Source organism: Gorilla gorilla, chromosome X, assembly GCF_029281585.2.
Source record: "Gorilla gorilla gorilla isolate KB3781 chromosome X, NHGRI_mGorGor1-v2.1_pri, whole genome shotgun sequence".
Lineage (NCBI taxonomy): Eukaryota > Metazoa > Chordata > Mammalia > Primates > Hominidae > Gorilla > Gorilla gorilla.
In genome coordinates this window covers 166,611,868-166,630,333 of record NC_073247.2, presented here as the reverse complement: position 1 = coordinate 166,630,333, position 18,466 = coordinate 166,611,868, and the positions used below count along the sequence as shown (strand labels likewise).

The following is an 18,466-nucleotide window of genomic DNA, read 5'->3' as shown; positions in this document are numbered from 1 at the left end:
TTGAACATTAACAACATCAGTAGCTAGATCTGTATTGATGAGTCCATGATGTTGGGCCCATGCATAGCCTCTGCCGTGGCTCCTCCTTTCATACATCCATTTTGCAAGAATTGGGGCACCAACAGCAGAGGCTGGTAAGCATCAAAGTGGCTAAGTCATTCAGTCTACTTGGTTGTTTAGTGCTGTTTCTGTGGCTGATGTTCTTTTCATTTATTCATTCTGTAATGCGTGTCCTTTGTAGATTCAATTTCCTTCTCTCTGAACAACTTCTTTGGATATTTATTGAAAGGCAGGTCTACTGTCAATAAATTCCTTAATTTTTATTGTCTGAGAAAGTTTTTATTTCTCCTTCATTTTTGAAGGATACTTTCACAGAGTTCAGAATTTTAGGTTGACTGTTTTTTCTTTCTCTCAACACTTTAAATATGTCATTGCACTCTCTTCTTGTTTGCATGGTTTCTGAGGCGAAGTTGGATGTAATTTTTATCTTTGCTCCTCTATGGATAAAGTGTTTTTCCCCATCTGGTTTCTTACAACATTTTTTGTCTTTGATTTTCTGGAGTTTGAATATAATATGCCTAGGTGTAGGGTTTTTTTATTTGTTTGTTCGTTTGCATCTATCTTTTTTTTTTTTTTTTTTGAGACAGAATCTCGCTCTGTCACCTAGGCCGGAGTGCAGTGGCACGAACTCGGCTCACTGCAAGCTCCACCTCTTGGGTTCACGCCATTCTCCTGCCTCAGCCTCCTGAATAGCTGGGACTACAGGCACCCGCCACCACAGCCGGCTAATTTCTTTTGTATTTTTTAGTAAAGATGGGGTTTCACCATGTTAGCCAGGATGGTCTCGATCTCCTGACCTCGTGATCTGCCCGCCTCGGCCTCCCAAAGTGTTGGGATTACAGGCGTGAGCCACCGCGCCCGGCTGCATCCATCTTCTTTGGTATTCTCTGAGCTTCCTGAATCTGTGGTATGGTGTCTGGTGTCTGACATTAATTTGGGGGAAATTCTCAGTCATTATTGCTTTAAAAATTTGCTCCTATTCATTTCTGCATTCTTCTTCTGGCATTTCTATTATGTGTATGTTACAACTTTTGTAGTTGTTGTTCCACAGTTTTTGGACATTCTGGGCCCATGCATAGCCTCTGCCATGGTTGTTGGTTTTGTTTTTTTTTTTTTCAGTCTTTTTTTCTCTTTGCTTTTCAGTTTTGGAAGTTTCTGTTGTCATGTCCTCAAGCTCAGAGATTCTTTCCTCAGCCATGTCTCATCAACCAATGGGCCCATCAAAGACATTCTTCATCTCTGTTACAGTGTTTTGATCTCTAGCATTTCTTTTTTATTCTGTCTTAGAATTTCCATATTTTTCCTTACGATATACATCTGTCATTGCATGTTGTCTACTTTTTACATTAAAGCCCTTAGCATATTAATCATAGTTTAAAAAATTCCTGGTCTGATAATTATGACATTCCTGCCGTATTTGACTCTGATTCTGATGCTTGCTTGTTCAGTCTCTTCAAATTTTGTGGTTTTTGCCCTTTAGTATGCCTTGTAATTTCTTGTTAAAAGGTGGACATGAGGTACTGGCTACGAGGAACTACAGTAAATAGGCCTGTAGTGATGTGGTGAGAGGGAAAGAAAGAAAAGATGCTCAACATCACTAATCATTAGAGAAATATAAATCAAAACTACAAAGAGATACTGCCTCACACCCATTAGGATGGCTACTATCAAAACTAAAACAGAAAATAATGAATGTTGGTGAGGATGTGGAGAAATTGGAACCCTTGTGCACTATTGCGAATGTACAATAGGGCAGTTTCTCAAAAAATTAAACAGAATTACCATATGATCCAGCAACTCGACTTCTGGCTATATATGCAAAAGAACTGAAATGGGGTCTTAAAGAGATATTTATACATCAATTGTATTAGTCAGGGTTCTTCAATGAAACACATCCGTGTGTGTGTGTGTGTGTGTGTGTGTGTGTGTGTGTGTGTGTGTGCGTGTGTGTAAATATATGCCAATGGTAAAAGTACAGGGTCTGAGTCAGAAGGCAGAACCAAGAATGCTTATGTCCAAGGGCAGGAGAAGATAGATGTCCCAGTTCAAACAGGGAGAGTGAATTTGCCCTTCGTCTATCTTTTTGTTCTATTCAGGCCCTCAGTGGAATGGATAATGCCCACCCACATTGGTGAGAGTGATCTTCTTCACCAATTCAAATGCTATTCTCTTCTGGAAACATCATCACAGACATACCTAGAAATACTCTTTTGCCATGTATCTGGGCATCTCTTAGCCCAGTCAAGTCGACATATAAAATTAACCATCATATCCATGTTTATAAGCAGCATTATTCACAATGGCTAAAATGTGGAAGTACTGCAAGTGTCTATTGACAGACGAATGGATAATCTAAATGTGGTATATACACACAAAGCATTACGAAAGAAGGAAATTCTGACACATGCTACGACATAGATGAACCTTGAGTATATTATGCTAAGTGAAATAAGCCAGTCATGAAAAGACAAATGCTGTATGATTCCACTTATATTGGGTACTTAGAGTAGTCAAAATGATACAGAAAGTAGAATGGTGGATGCCAGAGACTGGAGGAGGTGAGAGTTATTGTTTAATGTTTATACAGTTTCAGTTTACAGCATAAAATTAATTCGGGAGGTAGATGGGAGCATATTACACGTTTTCTTTTTGGAGATGGGATCTCACTCTGTTGCCCAGGCTGGAGTGCAGTTTTGTGATCATAGCTCACTGCAGCCTTAACTGTCTGGGCTCGAGTGATCCTCCCACCCCAGGCACCAAAGCAGCTAAGACCACAGGTGCACACCACCACGCCTGGCTAATTATTATTATTTGTAGAGGCCAGGTACTGCTGTGTTGCCCAGGCTGGTGTTGAACCCCTGGGCTCAAGTGATCATCCTGCCCTGGCCTCCCAAAGTACTGGGATTACAGGTGTGTGCCACCACACCCAGCCAGAATATTTAATGCTACTGAACTGTACATTTAAACATGCTTAGGCTGGGCGTGGTGCCTCACGCCTATAATCCCAGCACTTTGGGAAGCCAAGGAGGGTGGATTGCTTGAGCCCAGGAGTTTGACACCAGCCTGGGCAACATGGTGAAACCCTGTCTCTACAAAAACATTAACCGGGCATGGTGGCACACGCCTGTAGTCCCAGCTACTCTGGCGGCTGAGGCGGGAGGATCGCTCGAACCCGGGAGGTGGATCTCGCCACTGCACTCCAGCCTGAGCAACAGAGTGAGACCCTGTCAAAAAAAAAAAAAAAAGATTTATGATAGTAAATTTTATGTGTATTTTACCACGATTATTAAAATTGAAAAAAATCCCCATGGATCACTGATTTACCAATTTAGCCATTTTCACCATTTTTAGATTGCATTGTCCTTCTCTAGCTCAGCATTCTGACTAAAGGAAAAGCAAAATTTCTTACAAGAATGAATGATTCTCCAGTGTGGCTGCTCCTGAAAGGAACAATGAGACTTTTGTTATTTCACCACAAGACTGAGAAAGAAATAAACAAGTGATAAATGCCCAGACCCCTTCTTATTCATTCCACATCCTGGTAATCTGAGGCATGGTGTGGCTTTTACTCCAAGCATACGAATACTTACAATCAGAAGCTGCCTCTCCTTTCCCTCACTTTATCATTATTGCCATCATTTATGACAATGGAGGGAGTGTCTCACTGGATGATATTTGGGGTTCTTTCTTCAGTGGTCCGCCATACCGAGCATTTATTTGTGCTGTTCTCCATCTTTCACATCTACCACTTTTCAAAAGTCTCTGAGAGTCAATAAGACATGAGACTCAAACAACTGCTTCACATCTAAGTGTATGTCTTTAAAAATCTCTCCTTTTCCATGTTTATGTCTGATGTGTTTTGTTATGGCAAAGTGGCATGTAGTATACGGTTCATAAGTGAATCAATGTACATCTGTGGAGGGCGAATGCTCAATTTTAGATCTACACATGAAAGCTTTTTTTCCAGGGCAGGAGCCTTGCTTTCTCCAACTAAGCCTTAATTACCCAAATGCCCATGTGTTGTGCCTTTGGCTTGTTGAAATGATGCCAACTGGTAAAATCTGATGGGAGATAAAAGTTAGATGTCCAGAAGCATAAAAGTCAGGAAGAGAGGCTCTTTATGGCATAGAGAAAGCTGCAGAACTGCTCCATGGTGTGCAAAACTCATCAGCACATGAAACTAGTGAGTGGAGATAGTCACCTTCAACCACTTTGTAATTTCTACCAATTCACTTGGGGCCAGTGTCGCTTATTCACCAAGATTCACATTGGTCCTTTTGATTATTTGGCGTGAGGAGGCCCCCAGACATGCTAAACTGTCATGCAGGGAGAGAGGAAAAGTTGGGAACCAGCCTTTGCTTAAAAGGGCTTTGACAATGGAGGCAAATAATAACATTTTGGGAACATTTATATAAGTAATTATATAATTTCTGATTCAGTAGCTGGTTCATGAATAAATGAGTAATTGGGAGTATCTGAGTGGAGACAAGAATGAACATTAATGTAGGACTGATTCTGAATTACAGCTCCTGGCACTAGTAGGTTTCAATATACATAGTCTGCTGAAAGGTAATTTTCTCTGTGATATTCCTGGTATCCCTAAGGAGGGAAGTATAATTTTAGGTACATACTGACAAAATTTGAACACAAGGTACTTAGATGAAAGTTATAGTCTCTTTTAGAGATGAAATTGAAGGATGCAGTAGCTATTGCTTTGGCAAAGGATTTTTGGCTGATGCAGTGTATGGTTATTGATTTTATGATTCTTATCATATGGCACCTAATGTATCAGTTGACTTGTGAAAACAGTGTTTCAGTTTAATGGATGTTAGGGATTTATATACAACTTCAAATTTGCCTCCTTGCTGATAGTAGAAAAGAGTAGTATGGAAACATTACTTCCAGCTGCTTTTTGAAGTGTCCACCAAAATGAACAACTTTTTCCTTTCTTCACGCAGATTTCCTCCTAGAGTGCCAAAATCTTTTCCATTCAACACCTCAGTCGTGTACAAAAAGACTGTGTTTGTAGAATTCACGGATCACCTTTTCAACATCGCTAAGCCAAGGCCACCCTGGATGGGTAATGAAAACAATGTTGAATGCTAATTATGAAATTGGGTATCTTATTTTCTATCACAGATTCCCCAATCTTGAGGTTGCAGTTAAAAAGCGCAGCTGCCAAAGAGAATGTTTCCCTAACTGCTACCTATAGGGAAATACACTGACTGCATTTTCTGTCTTTTTGCTGGGCCGTCTTCCTCTGCTTGGTCTATGCCAACTGCTTACCTCCACTTAGATGTCAAATAAAGTATGTAACAACATGTTATGACAGGACATTTTCTGTCTTAGAATTGTTGCTGAGAATTATAGGTGGGAAGTATCCCCTTATTCTAAAGAGAGATATCAGCCTATCGATTTAGAACTTGTTCAGGTAGTAGTCCAAAATTGGTTCTGCAACCCTTAGGCCCTGACTCACCTCCAACCTTGTATAAAAAAAGGCTAGGAACTTATGGAAGACTTTAGATTTGAATATTTATTTGGAGAGCCTCTTCGGTGTTTTATGTGTTGCTTACCCCATGGGGGGTGGGAGGCCTGTCCCTCATGTCAAGGTATAGTGAAGGAGGCTTCAGGAGAACCACTTAGAAGACTGGACAAGGTACCTATGGAACTTGGGAGACACTGACCACTGCCTGGTTTTTATCTGGAGAAATTTTCAAGGTCAGAGGCCAAAAGGACTTCTCCTGATGGAATAGCAGGGGGAGTGGGCAATAGTGGGAGCTAACTGCACTACCATTGTTAGGTGTAAGGCCAGGAAGGTCACTGAATGGGACTTGTCTTACAAAGACTCTGCCTGAGAGGTCTTCCTGCCAGGATTAGATAACCCCAATAGAAAAAGCCTGTATGGGTTGTACTGCCAGAAGCAGAATCTGAGAGGAGAGATACAAGTGACCAGCTGGAGAAGGTATATCCCATGCCAAGATCAGGAGCAGTGGGGTGTCTCCTTGTTGGCAGGGAGAGGTCTCCAAAGAACTCATAAGTTCCCTAAGAAAGAAAGGCAGAATTTTGGTATGTGTCACAACTAGGGAGTACTAATGCCACATTATCACTGCTCCTTCCAAGAAAGACTTTGTCATTATGCCTATTTTTTTTTACCCTCCCCCCTCCTTTCCACTTGCTCCTACCTTGGCAGGTCCAGAGACACAAAGGTGAGTTGGGGAGGAAGATTAGGAGAGGAAGGTGGGAAAGCAGCGAAGCTGCCAAAAAAGATTACCTTTACATATTGCAGATTTCTGGGGCTGTCAGAATGTAGCTGGAGAAGGAAGGGAACTTGCAATTGCAGAAGACATCAAAAATTTGGTATTAGACTGGACTGGACTTGTTAGAACCTAAGAGTGATACTGTTGATTAATACCTGAAGGTTACTGGAAAAGATCTGGCATCAACCAAAGTGCAAGAAAAGGGAGATCTCACATAATGTAATTAAAAGCAGTGGTCTAAGAAAAATAAGGCTATTTTATGTTTTTATCCCACTAAATCCAGTTCATTCAACAGACTGTTTATAGGCATTTTATACTTAGTGTATTCATAAAACAGAGCTCTTAATTTTCCTCTTGATTTTCTGTCATGGCCTGACTAACAACCCAGTTGCACAAGCCAAAATCATAGGAGTTTTCTTTGACTCCTCTCTTTTTTTCTATCTCCACATCATATTTATGAGCAAGTCCTGTTGACTGTTCCTCCAAAACAAGTTCCAAGTCTTCTTATTTTACTTCTTGTAAAATCCAAATTCATCCAAATTCCTGTGGCCTACAAGGTCCTACATGTTATGTTTCCTTTTTGTCCATATTTTCTGTTACTCCTCTGCTGATTCACTGTGCTTCAGCCACACTTTACTTGACTATACCAAGCTTATTTCTGCCTCTGGACATTTGCATTTGTTTTATCTTTTTTCAATGCTCTTCCACTAGATCTTTGAAAATCTTGCTTCTTTTTCATTAGTCAGATCTCTACTCAAATGTCACCTCCTCAGAGAGGCCCTTCCTGACTACTACACTGAAAGTATCCTCTACCTCCTGCCTCATCACTTTCTAGCAGACCACTATCTTTTATATTTATAACAACTTGAAATTTTATTATTTATTTCTTTATGTGCTTAATGTCTTGAGAATATGATCTCCATTATCTGTCTTGTTTGCTACTGCACCTCCAGTGCATAAGACAGTTCCTAGAATATAGTAGGAACTCTAGTTGAATGAATGAATGAATGAATGAACGAATGAATTGAATGATTGCCAGAAATCTTGCCTCAGAGCAACCATAAGGTTAGGCTGATGTTGGCAGCAAGCAAATACTACTTTTTATCAGTAATTACAGGGGCATGCTTCTCCACTGTGACCTTGACCCTAACTTTTGTAATAACAGGTTTTCTGGAGTACTATCCCCAAGTGACCTTTGGTGGACATCTCATTCTTACAGGTCTGCTAGGTCCTACTATCCAGGCTGAGGTTTATGATACAGTGGTCATTACACTCAAGAACATGGCTTCCCATCCTGTCAGTCTTCATGCTGTTGGTGTATCCTACTGGAAAGCTTCTGAGGGTGAGTCAAATACCCTCCTATTGTCCTGTCATTCTATGAATAGAACAGTGAGATGTGTGTGCTTTGTAATGGTGGCATTACAACTCTTTTAAGGTCCTAACTGAACATTATGTGTGTTTCTTAACATTTACTAGATTATAAATATCTCAAGATAGGGAAATCCATCTTATTTATTGCTGTGTCCTTAGCATATAACATATTGCCTACCCTATAGTAGATACTCAATACAAGAATGAGGGTGTAGTGGACACCAGTCATTTTTTTCTTCCTAAAATTAAACATTTCTCACCTGTGTACCCCCTAGGAATTGCTTTTCTGAATATACTCCAAACAGAACCTGCCATTTTCTTAAAGCCCATGCCTCCTTAACCATAGCAGTTGATCTAGGAGTGAGCAGTTGACACGGGTATCCCACCTCCTTGGCCACAGTTGATTGGTCCAGAGATGGGCACCTTACCCAAGCTAGGCCAATGAGAGTACTTGCACCAGCATTTTGAAATTTATGAGAAAAAGGACCTATTATTACCAGGTAATCCTATACTTAGGGGATGGAGCCCAAATACAATAAAATCAAGATTCTACTACTTCATGTATATCATGTGGGCCATGGATCTTATAGGAGTCTTAAGGGGGTGTTGGTCTTGTCCTTTTCTTACTTGCCTAGCTCTTTGCAGGCATGGTGCAAATGCAGGACAACCTACCTTTATCTGCTCCTTCTATACCACTGATCCTACCCTAAACATGTAGCTGTATAATCAGAGACAGGAAGCCATGGCAAATCTGGAGGGTCTGGACTTGGCTATATCTTAAAGAGTTACATGTAATCGTAGTTCAACATTGGGGAAATTTTCCAAAAATTGGTGGAGAAACGAGTGGCCAATGCAATTTTATCTTTTTCTTTTCTGCTGACATCAGGGAGAGATAAGAGCTTTAAAATCACAATTATGGGGAGATAATATTTTAAAATCCAGCTCAAGTTAAACCCATCAGAAAAGGTAACACCTTTTGGGATCCCCAAATGGCCACATCTTATCCAATGAGGGGACACCAACCATAGAGTCTATACTGCACAGTTCAAATGGTAGCCATGAGCCATCAGGCACTTGAAATGTGGTGAGTCCTACTTGAGACATACTGTAAAATATACACCAGATTTCAAAGGTTAAGTACAAAAAAGACTAAAAATATCTCATTCATTGTTTATAAGTACAAGTTGAAATGCTTATATTTGGATATACTAGGTTAAACGAAATACATTATTAAAATAATTTCACCTGTTTCTTTTTACTTTTCTTAATGTGACTACCAGAAAATTTAAAATTACATATGTGGTTTGCATTATATTTCTATTGAACAGTTAAATGTTTAGCATATGTTGAAGTTGCTGCTTCTGATGCAGTGGCTCATCTCAGATTTGGCCAAGTTCTTCTATCCAAGGAAAACTAGGTTCAACCCATTCCTGGAGAGGAAGAGACTCAAATCTTTCTGGGCTGGGTCACTTACCTTGGTTAAATCTGTTCTTCACCTATTCTACCAACAACCAAAGGGATGGACATAGCTGAAATAAAAATCACGCAATCACACTGAATGGTATCTCACCTCAGGTGGGCCTTCAGCATTGCCTAGCCATTCTACTGCTACATTTCCCCTAATCCATTTACTCTCCCTCTCCCCAAGACAGCTATAATGTTTCACACATTCTTAGCCTCTCATCGAACCTCCAACATGTGCTCCCGCCCCTGCCCCCACCACAACCTGAGCCTTGGGAAAAAGGGTATTTTTTTCCTAATGAAATATTTCAAACAAAGATAGATACAGAAAATAATATAACAAACAAACATGTGCCCATCACCTCACTTTGCCAAATCTTAACATTTTGTCATCTTTGCTTAATTTATTTTACAAAATTAAGCATTTTACATACAGTCTGTACCCCTCCATGGGGCTGGCAGGAAAAGGCTCTCATTGTCAAAGTTCAAAGTAATTGATCATTGAAAAAATAATGATCACATTAAAAACAACACTTATATAATAGAAATACATATTGTAATACTCATAAATGAAATGATATCCTGTCTAGGATTGGCTTCAAACACATCCAAGCTGATGTTACAATCGTTAGGTGAATTCCTGATGTGGAATTTGACATTTGTATGGCACCAAAATAATATCCCAGAGATTTTTTTCTGATTGTAAGTGGAAATGTTAACTTTAGAATGGAGGTATCAGGCTAATCCACAGGTCAATTTTAGTGTCACTAAGAATGGGATGGCCAGATATTATCTGCCCCTTGATATGGCACAATATGAGGGACTCAGCATCATCTTTGATATATTTTAGCCAGAAAACTTATTTAACTTGAATCTAATCAGAACTTAGGCATATTCAATAGCATGGGATATTCTGCAGGACTACAAGCCAAATTTCTTTCACCAAATGAGTGTCAGAAAAAAAGGGACTACTCCATACTAAAAGAGACTATGGGCCTAAACAACCAGATGCAATGTGCAGTCTTAGGTTGGATTCTGATTTGGACCAACTAGCTACAAAGGATGCCTTTGAGGCAATTAAGAAAATTTGAATATTGCATTGATATTAGGTGATATTAACTGGATCAGGTGTGCTAATGTCATTTTGTTTATGTGGGCAATTTTTTTTTAAAGATGACTTCTAAAGTATATAGGAGTGGACTATCATGAAATTTGTAACGTACATTAAAATGCATCATCATAAAAAGTGTGTTGAAAGAAAAAAGTGAAAGTAGCAATGCAATTCTAAGAATAATTTTCTAACATCCACTCACAAAAATATTAAATTCTTTATATTAAACACATGAAAAAGAACCCAAATATATCTGTCTTTCAAGATTCATCTCAAATTCCACCTCCTTCATCAAGCATTACTGAAGAGTACGAAGCTTGTTTACTTTTTTTAATCCACTGTGTTGCTTGCTTCAAGGGCATAGAGACTTCTATCTTGATCTTTATATTTTCAGCTGGTAGCTGAGTCTGGTAAAGAATAAGAACTCAATAAATATTTGTGAATAAATAGGTGAATATTTCCACATGGTATTATAATTATATCTTTATATGTCTATGTCCCCCACCAAACATAGTGTTGTACCACTAGGAAAGAACAAAGTTTAAGAAATTTTCTTAAATCTCTCTTTCTTACCGTTCCCTGACCCTCACTAGTGCCTACCAAAGAGTCTGTGACAAAGTGTATTTGTTGTTGAATTGAATTAGGCAAAAAGATACAATAATGGAAGCAATTTATTATTTAACAGAATGTGGAGATATCAACCAGAACCTAGTTTTTACTGCTCATACTAGGGTTAGTGATCTCAAGATCCTCTGGAATATATGAAGCTTCTCCCCATTTGTGGCTGCTGCTTGTTAGTTTTTCAAATTAAGATGCAGAAAGTAGGCCAGGTGTGGTGGTTCGCGCCTGTAATCCCAGCACTTTGGGAGGCTGAGGCGGGTGGATCACGAGGTCAGGAGTTTAAGACCATCCTGACCAACATGATGAAACCCCATCTCTACTAAAAATACAAAATTAGCCGGGCATGGTGGCACGTGCCTGTAATCCTAGCTACTGGGGAGTCTGAGGCAGGAAAATCACTTGAACCTGGGAGGCGGAGGTTGCTGTGAGCCGAGATCCAGCCTGGGCAACAGAGTGAGACTCCGTCTCAAAACAACAACAACAACAACAAAGATGCAGAAAGTCTGTTTCTTATGTGGAACCTATTGGTGACAATAAACTTGACATGTTTCTTTGAGTGTACAATGGATATAGAAAGGACAATTTTATTTCTTCCTGCTATAGGAGCTGAATATGATGATCAGACCAGTCAAAGGGAGAAAGAAGATGATAAAGTCTTTCCTGGTGGAAGCCATACATATGTCTGGCAGGTCCTGAAAGAGAATGGTCCAATGGCCTCTGACCCACTGTGCCTTACCTACTCATATCTTTCTCATGTGGACCTGGTAAAAGACTTGAATTCAGGCCTCATTGGAGCCCTACTAGTATGTAGAGAAGGTAAGTGTATGAAAGCATGGGATTGAGATGAAATAAGCAGAGAAGTACAAACAACTGAATCTATCTATAACAGTTAGCATTTGTGTTCCTTCACCTGAAAGAGGCTTTTTTACTCTAGCATCATGCTCATGGAAAGGAGAATAATCCAGTTTCTGAGAGAAGCAGATATGCATTCTATATAACCACAATAAACTCTAAGCTGGGATCAGGAGGAGCTTAGTTCCAGAATTAAATCTCTCTCCTCAAAGCATTGCTATTTTCCTCTTCAAATCTGTGGGCTTTATCAGTAGTGATTTCTACTGTCCTCTGCCTTTTGCAAACTTTGAGCTAGGTTCCTTGAAAACTTCATGGAGGTAAACACATCCAAGTGTGTGATCAATGGCATATAGACTGGTTCAGGTGGTTAGTTTGTCATCTGTAAACCAAAAGTATATAAAAATCTAAGAAAAGTCAGCATTTATTTATATGTTACTGAAAATTAATTAATTTGGATTGAATTAATATATTCTAAAATAATTCTAATCAAACCTGTTTTTAATTTATACCTTAGCATAAATTAAATTAGGGAAGTAAATTTTGCATAATTTGTTTTTATCCTATTTTTTATGGTGAAATCAGCTTCACTGTACCTTTTTCTTGTTCCAGTTATCTTTTACTGCATAACTCCACAATTTAGTGGCTTAAAACAACAACAGTCACTTATTATCTCTCATGGTTTCTGTGAGTCTCATGGAATTTGTCAGTGTTTTGACTTGGTGGCCTATCTAAGTGTGTCTCATGAGGCTGTAGTCAAACAGTGGCTAGAGCTGAAATCATCCCAAAGGTGACTTTATTCACATGTCTTTGACCTTGGCTTGATGGTACTCTCCACATGGTCTCTCTCACATGGGTTTTACAGGGTAGCCAGACTTCTTATATGGTCCTGAGATAGCCCATTAGAAGCTGTTTCATGATTTCTAATGTAACCTTGGAAATCACTCACATAACATACATTCTATTAGTTAGAATGCATCACTAAGACCAGTCTATAAAGGGAGACTCCACCTTTTGATGGGGAATAGGCAAAGAATTTATTAACAGGAATCACCATACTCTTTCTGAATGGTGATGATGAATGTGATTCAAAAAAAAGATGGGAGCGGGGAGTGGAGAAGATGAGAAAGGTTTGTAGTTTATAATAGTTTCAGATGAAAGTATGATTTCTCATATACTGAGTTCAGTTTCATAGTCATAATTAATGAGAAAGTGCCAAAACCGTAGTGTATTATTTATGGGATGTAAAGGCTAATGGAACAATGAGATCATCAAAACATTAGTGTTTACATATGACATATAAAGAAATAAGTTAAAAACCCAAATGATTCTTTGACACAGAGTTGAATTAAAGAGTCTACAGAGGTTCTAGTTCCAGGTAAAATGGATAAACACACTCCACCCTTTATTTCCCATTGAACTTAACTATAAAACCTTGACAAAATGCAAAGCCCAGATATTTAAAAATTTCTAAAAAGCAAATAGAACAAGTATATAGAGAAAAGACACTAGAATTGAAAGTATTACCAAACTTGTGGGGGAGTATACCTTTTTCCCCACTCTAGTATTCCTTAACCTGAATTAAAACATAACTGGAGACTTCGAAGTGAGTACTATGTTGCAAAGAGAGCTCCAGGACAAACCCTCTGGGGTTTCAAGGAGTGAGAAAGGTAACTCTAAATGCTCAGAGAGCGTGGGAGGGGAAATCCCCTAGGGTTTTTGTCCTCTTTTCTACCATTCTCTCAAGCTTCAGTCCCAGGTTGCCTGTGGCAATGACAGTGGCTGGCAACAGAAACCTGCAGGAGTAAAAACTTAGGGAGGGGAACATTATTCTTCATTCAGTACAGCTACAGATCTAAGACATTGGGGGAAAAGCACATTACTTTCTCTCTGTCTTTCCCCTTCCATTGCTTGACCTTAGCTATAACGTAGTTGTGGAAATTGGAAGCTTCTGGTTAGAAAACCAAAAAAGGGAGCTCACAGAACTGGAAAGTTTATAGATGACAGAGAGAAAAGATCCCAGGAAAGTAAACCCATAAAGTTGTGCATTAACTCCTGGATTCACCCCCAACCTACACATCCAGGTATGTAGTTTCAGTGTCAGATCTGTTTTAAACCCCTTGCAGTGCCATTGAGTCCAACGCAGTAGCCAGTCTGGTGCTTGAGGGGAAATCTCAGTTTCACAGTCTTCAACATGTTCCATTAGCCTTTACATCCCATAAATAATACACTATGGTTTTGGCACTTTCTCATTAATTATGACTATGAAACTGAACTCAGTATATGAGAAATCATACTTTCATCTGAAACTAATGCCCACAGAATTCCTTAAAACATGTCTGATGGCTGAAAGCAAAGATAGAACATTGTGAGATAGGTTTTTTAATGTATGGTAGATACAATACATAAAAGAATCATAGCATAACAAGAGGAGGGTAAAGAAAACTTTATGGTCCATTCAACTTCATTCCAATTCAAATGGTAAAATGTTGACTCTAAGTAGATGATAGTGAAAGGTTAAGTATGTATTTTGTAATCCCTAGAGCAACCAATAAAAAATTATACCAAGAGACATAGTAAAAAGTCACAATAAACTAATTACAATGGTATATCAAAAATGTTCAAATAACTCAAAAGAAGGCAAGTAAGGAGAGATGAAAATCAGAGAGAAGAAGCAGTAAAATAATAATAAAATGATAGGCTTAAATCTAAACATATCAATACTTATATTAAGTGAAAATGGCTAAAACACACCAATTAAAAACAGAGATTAGCATACTGGATATAAAAGCTTGAACCAATTATATGTTGTTTACAAGAAACTCATTTCAAAAAAATGATATATGTAGGTTACCAGCATAAAGATGGAAAAGGATATATGATGCAAACATGAATATGAAGAAAGTTGAAGTAGTACAAATCTGTAATCACAACATTGATTTTTGCCAGGAGTGCCAAAACCATTGAATAGGGGAAAGAATAGTGTCTTCAGTAAACAGTGCTGAAACAGGTGAATATCTGCATGCAAAATACTGATTGAGTATCCCTTACCTGAAATGCTTGGAACCAAGAACGTTTCAGATTTCAGATACTGGAATATTTGCACATATATAATGAGATTGCTTGGGGATGGAACTTAAGTCTGAATATGAAATTCATTTTGGATATAAATCCCTTGCCAGTTATGTGATTTGCAAATATTTTCTCCCACTCTATAGTTTGTTTTTTCATTCTTTTAATGGTGTCTTTTATAAAGCAAGAGTTATATGGACAAACATATGAAAAGATGTTCAACATCATTAACCATTAGGGAAATGCAAATTCAATCAACAGTGATGTATCTATTAGAATAGCTAAAATAATCATATAAAATTGCCAAGAATGCTGTCAAGAATTCAGAGCAACAGAAAGTCTCACAATGCACAATGGTATAGCCATTCTGGAAAACAGAATGGCAGTTTTGCTGCTTGGTAGAGAAACAGTCTCTGGCAGTTTCTTATAAAATTAGATGTACACTATAGAGGGATAGCAGGAGGGAGTTCTTTTTGGATATTGAAATGGATCTGTATCTTGACGATGATGGGGTTTCATGAGCTTATATCTTCGTTAAAAGTTATAGACCTATACACCAAAAGAAAAAGTCAATTTCACTATAATTGAAAATTTATATAAAAGTAATTAGAATGTTTTAAGACAGCTTTATACGTATTTTAAATGTGTCTCTAAAGTTTTTAATCCAGTACTTCTGGTAAAGATGGCACAGGGTCTTCATACTTAGCCATTTTTCCATCCTCCACCTCAACCCCAACCTCGCTGAAAACCAACAACAAAGATAGGTAAACCATAAATAGAGAAAATCGAATAGGCATGGTCAGCTGAAAAAGAAGATAAATATTTGTGGACCAGAAGCAGAACAGGAACTGTGAGTAGTAAAAGGGGTGGAAATTACAGGCCAACTGAGATCTGGGTCAGGAAGCCAGCTGCGGTAGCCAAGGAGTCAGGATGACAAGGATAAATAGTGCTCCCCACCAGAGGGACTGAGAGCCCATATCATAGAGTTGGGCTGTTCTTCACTTGCAAGAGAGCTGAGCACAGCTGCTGCTCACTCTTTGTTTAGGGCCATGGCTTTGTGGAAACTCAGGGTCCTAGAAGAGGGGAAAGCAAACCCAGTCCTAGAATAGGAACTGAACTAAGTTTTCTCGGTTCAGTGGGGGAATCTGTAATATCCCCAAGGTTTCCATTGGCCAGTATCTCCAAAATTCCGTTCTAGGGTATGATTTGCTAGATAGAGAATAGTGAACACATCCTTTGCTTAATCAACCAATGATCACAAGGGACAGCAAAGATCACTATAGTTCGACAAAGTCAGATTTATTGGCTCATGGCAACAAGAGACTGTGGACACCTCCCTAAACAAAGGGAAATACTGTATAGAGTTAGTAAAGAATTTTGGGGAAGGGTGGAGGTTAGGTGATATTTAAATGAAGCAAAGTAGAGTTGTGTGTAAAGAAATAACCATAAGGTCTAGACTGTGAAGTGTTCTAAAAAGTTAACATAGACATGAAATGTTAAGTCAAGGCACCCCTTACCTGAAGCTTGAGCTTTAAATTGAGCTGCTTCTTTGTGTCAAAGTAATTTACATGACCTAGGAAAGAATGAGATGTTTCATTCTTGTTGCTATTAGTTCAAACATTTCTGGCAGGCTGTGAATTCAGAGAACAAACAACTCAATTGAGTAAGAAAGCAAGAGATAATCAAAGCAAATAGTTGGCATTCAGTGAGTTTATACAGTGGCAATGTGTCCTTGGGAGAAATGGTGTTGTTAACTCTGCAGTTAGCTTTATCTATGTCTCTTATCCCAGCCTGATGAGTAGCAGCACACATACTGTTGCTTTCTTAGTCCAAGCTAATTTTTATTTCTAAGCATTAAGGGTGCGAGAGAGAGAAAGAACGGCAAAATGTCATAAACAAAAATCTTTCTACTCAAAATAAGCCTGCAAACAAAAGTTTCCAGTCAAATTAAAAAAATATATAATTCTAAGAAAGATAGCCAACAAGCTCAACAGTTAAAGCATGAAACAAGCTAGTTTGTTCCATTAAAAACTTCAGCTATCGATATACACGGTATTCATTTAAAATGTGAGTATAATTAGAAGCACTGTGGGCTACTGAAAAAAAATCATGAGTATAGATGTTTAATATGGACAATTGCTATTTTACTCAAAACTTTTAATTTACAATTGCAGAAGTATAAAAAGTTACAAGAGTAACAGAAATTATCTATAATTTCACTATTATCACACAGTGTGTGAGGGCTTGTATTTTGTAAATGTTTTTAATTTTTTTCTTTAGTAATTCATTTTTATCATATTTTACACAAGTAGTGGTCTTCATCAAAGTTGAAATAAAAAAATTCTTTGCTCCAGATAGTTTTAGAAACACTGCTATAGGAGACCTGACATCAAAGCCAAGTTATCAAGAGACAGAAGACTACATTTGTTCTTAATGTCAAGTAACTGATGAAGAACTGTCTCCTCCTAGTGACAATTTCCTACAATGAGATTTTTTAAATAGAAGATAAATGTTCCCACTTCTTTTTCAGGGAGTCTGGCCAAGGAAAAGACACAGACCTTGCACAAATTTATACTACTTTTTGCTGTATTTGATGAAGGTTAGTGAGTCTTAATCTGAATTTCGGATTCCTGAAAGAAATCCTCTGCTACTATTAAGAGGAGGTGATTATAGAAAGATCATAAATTACATTACTGTTCAGGAATGAAGGAGATGGGGTTAAAAATGAATTCCAAGAAAACAAAACGTAACCTCAGTTCCACTGGCAGCTATGAGGTAAGAAGATAGAGGAGCTGAATAACGGACTGGCCTCATCCCCCTCATTAAGACTGTCAACAAATACTTTGGGCTCTACTTTCTAAATACTTTCTCTTATCTTCATCTATTATTAAGTGCACAACCTTTGGCAAGTTATTTAACCTCTCTGTGTCTTGGTTTCCTAAATAGAAATAATAGTACATTTTTCATAAGATTGTTGTGAGTGCTGAGTGATTTCACTTAAGTAACCTAGAGCACTGTGTGGCATAGAGTAGGCCCATGAATAGTGTCAGTACCTCCGCCTCCTCCTCCTCCTCCTAATGTAATCACTATGTAATCAATAACAATAACATAATATTCTTCTTGCCCGCTTATCAATTTACATTGCCATCTTCTTAATTGAGGCCCTCATGATCTGTCTCATAACTCTCAAAGGAAGCTTACTGAAGTGAGTATCTGATCTTGTCACTCTAGCCTCTAAAATACTTCAGTTTGCCAGTTTCGGTGGCTCATGCCTGTAATCCCAGCACTTTAGGAGGCTGAGGTGGGCAGATTGCTTGAGCCCAGGAGTTTGAGACCAGCCTGGGCAACAGGGTGAAACCACATCTCTACAAAAGAATTAAAAAATCAGCCGGTCATGGTGGCGGGTACCTGTACTCCAGCTACTTGGGAGGCTGAGGTGGGAGGATCACTTGAGCCCAGGAGGTGAAGGTTGCAGTGAGCTGTGATTGCGCCACTGCACTCCAGCCTGGGTGATAAAGCCAGACCCTATCTCAAACAACAAAACAAATAAAATAATTCAATTTCAAGGTAAAGTGCAAAATGCATTATCTATTCTCTGGTGACATTTCCAGCCTTGTTGTGTTCCATTTCCTGCCTTATCTTCCATGTCACCCAAATATGTAAT

At 38.6% G+C, this 18,466-nt stretch overlaps 1 protein-coding gene across 3 annotated transcripts in view; it reads left to right on the top strand.

Annotated features, from left to right (window-relative positions):
* F8 (coagulation factor VIII) overlaps nucleotides 1-18,466 on the top strand; it is a 197,312-nt gene that overhangs the window by 22,403 nt on the left and 156,443 nt on the right. For all 3 annotated transcript variants that reach the window (XM_063703009.1, XM_004065157.2, XM_063703010.1), the window contains exons 2-5: nucleotides 5,019-5,140; nucleotides 7,537-7,659; nucleotides 11,485-11,697; nucleotides 17,333-17,401. In XM_063703009.1, the coding sequence (XP_063559079.1) occupies nucleotides 5,019-5,140; nucleotides 7,537-7,659; nucleotides 11,485-11,697; nucleotides 17,333-17,401 (527 nt within the window). The remainder of the gene's footprint in view (nucleotides 1-5,018; nucleotides 5,141-7,536; nucleotides 7,660-11,484; nucleotides 11,698-17,332; nucleotides 17,402-18,466) is intronic.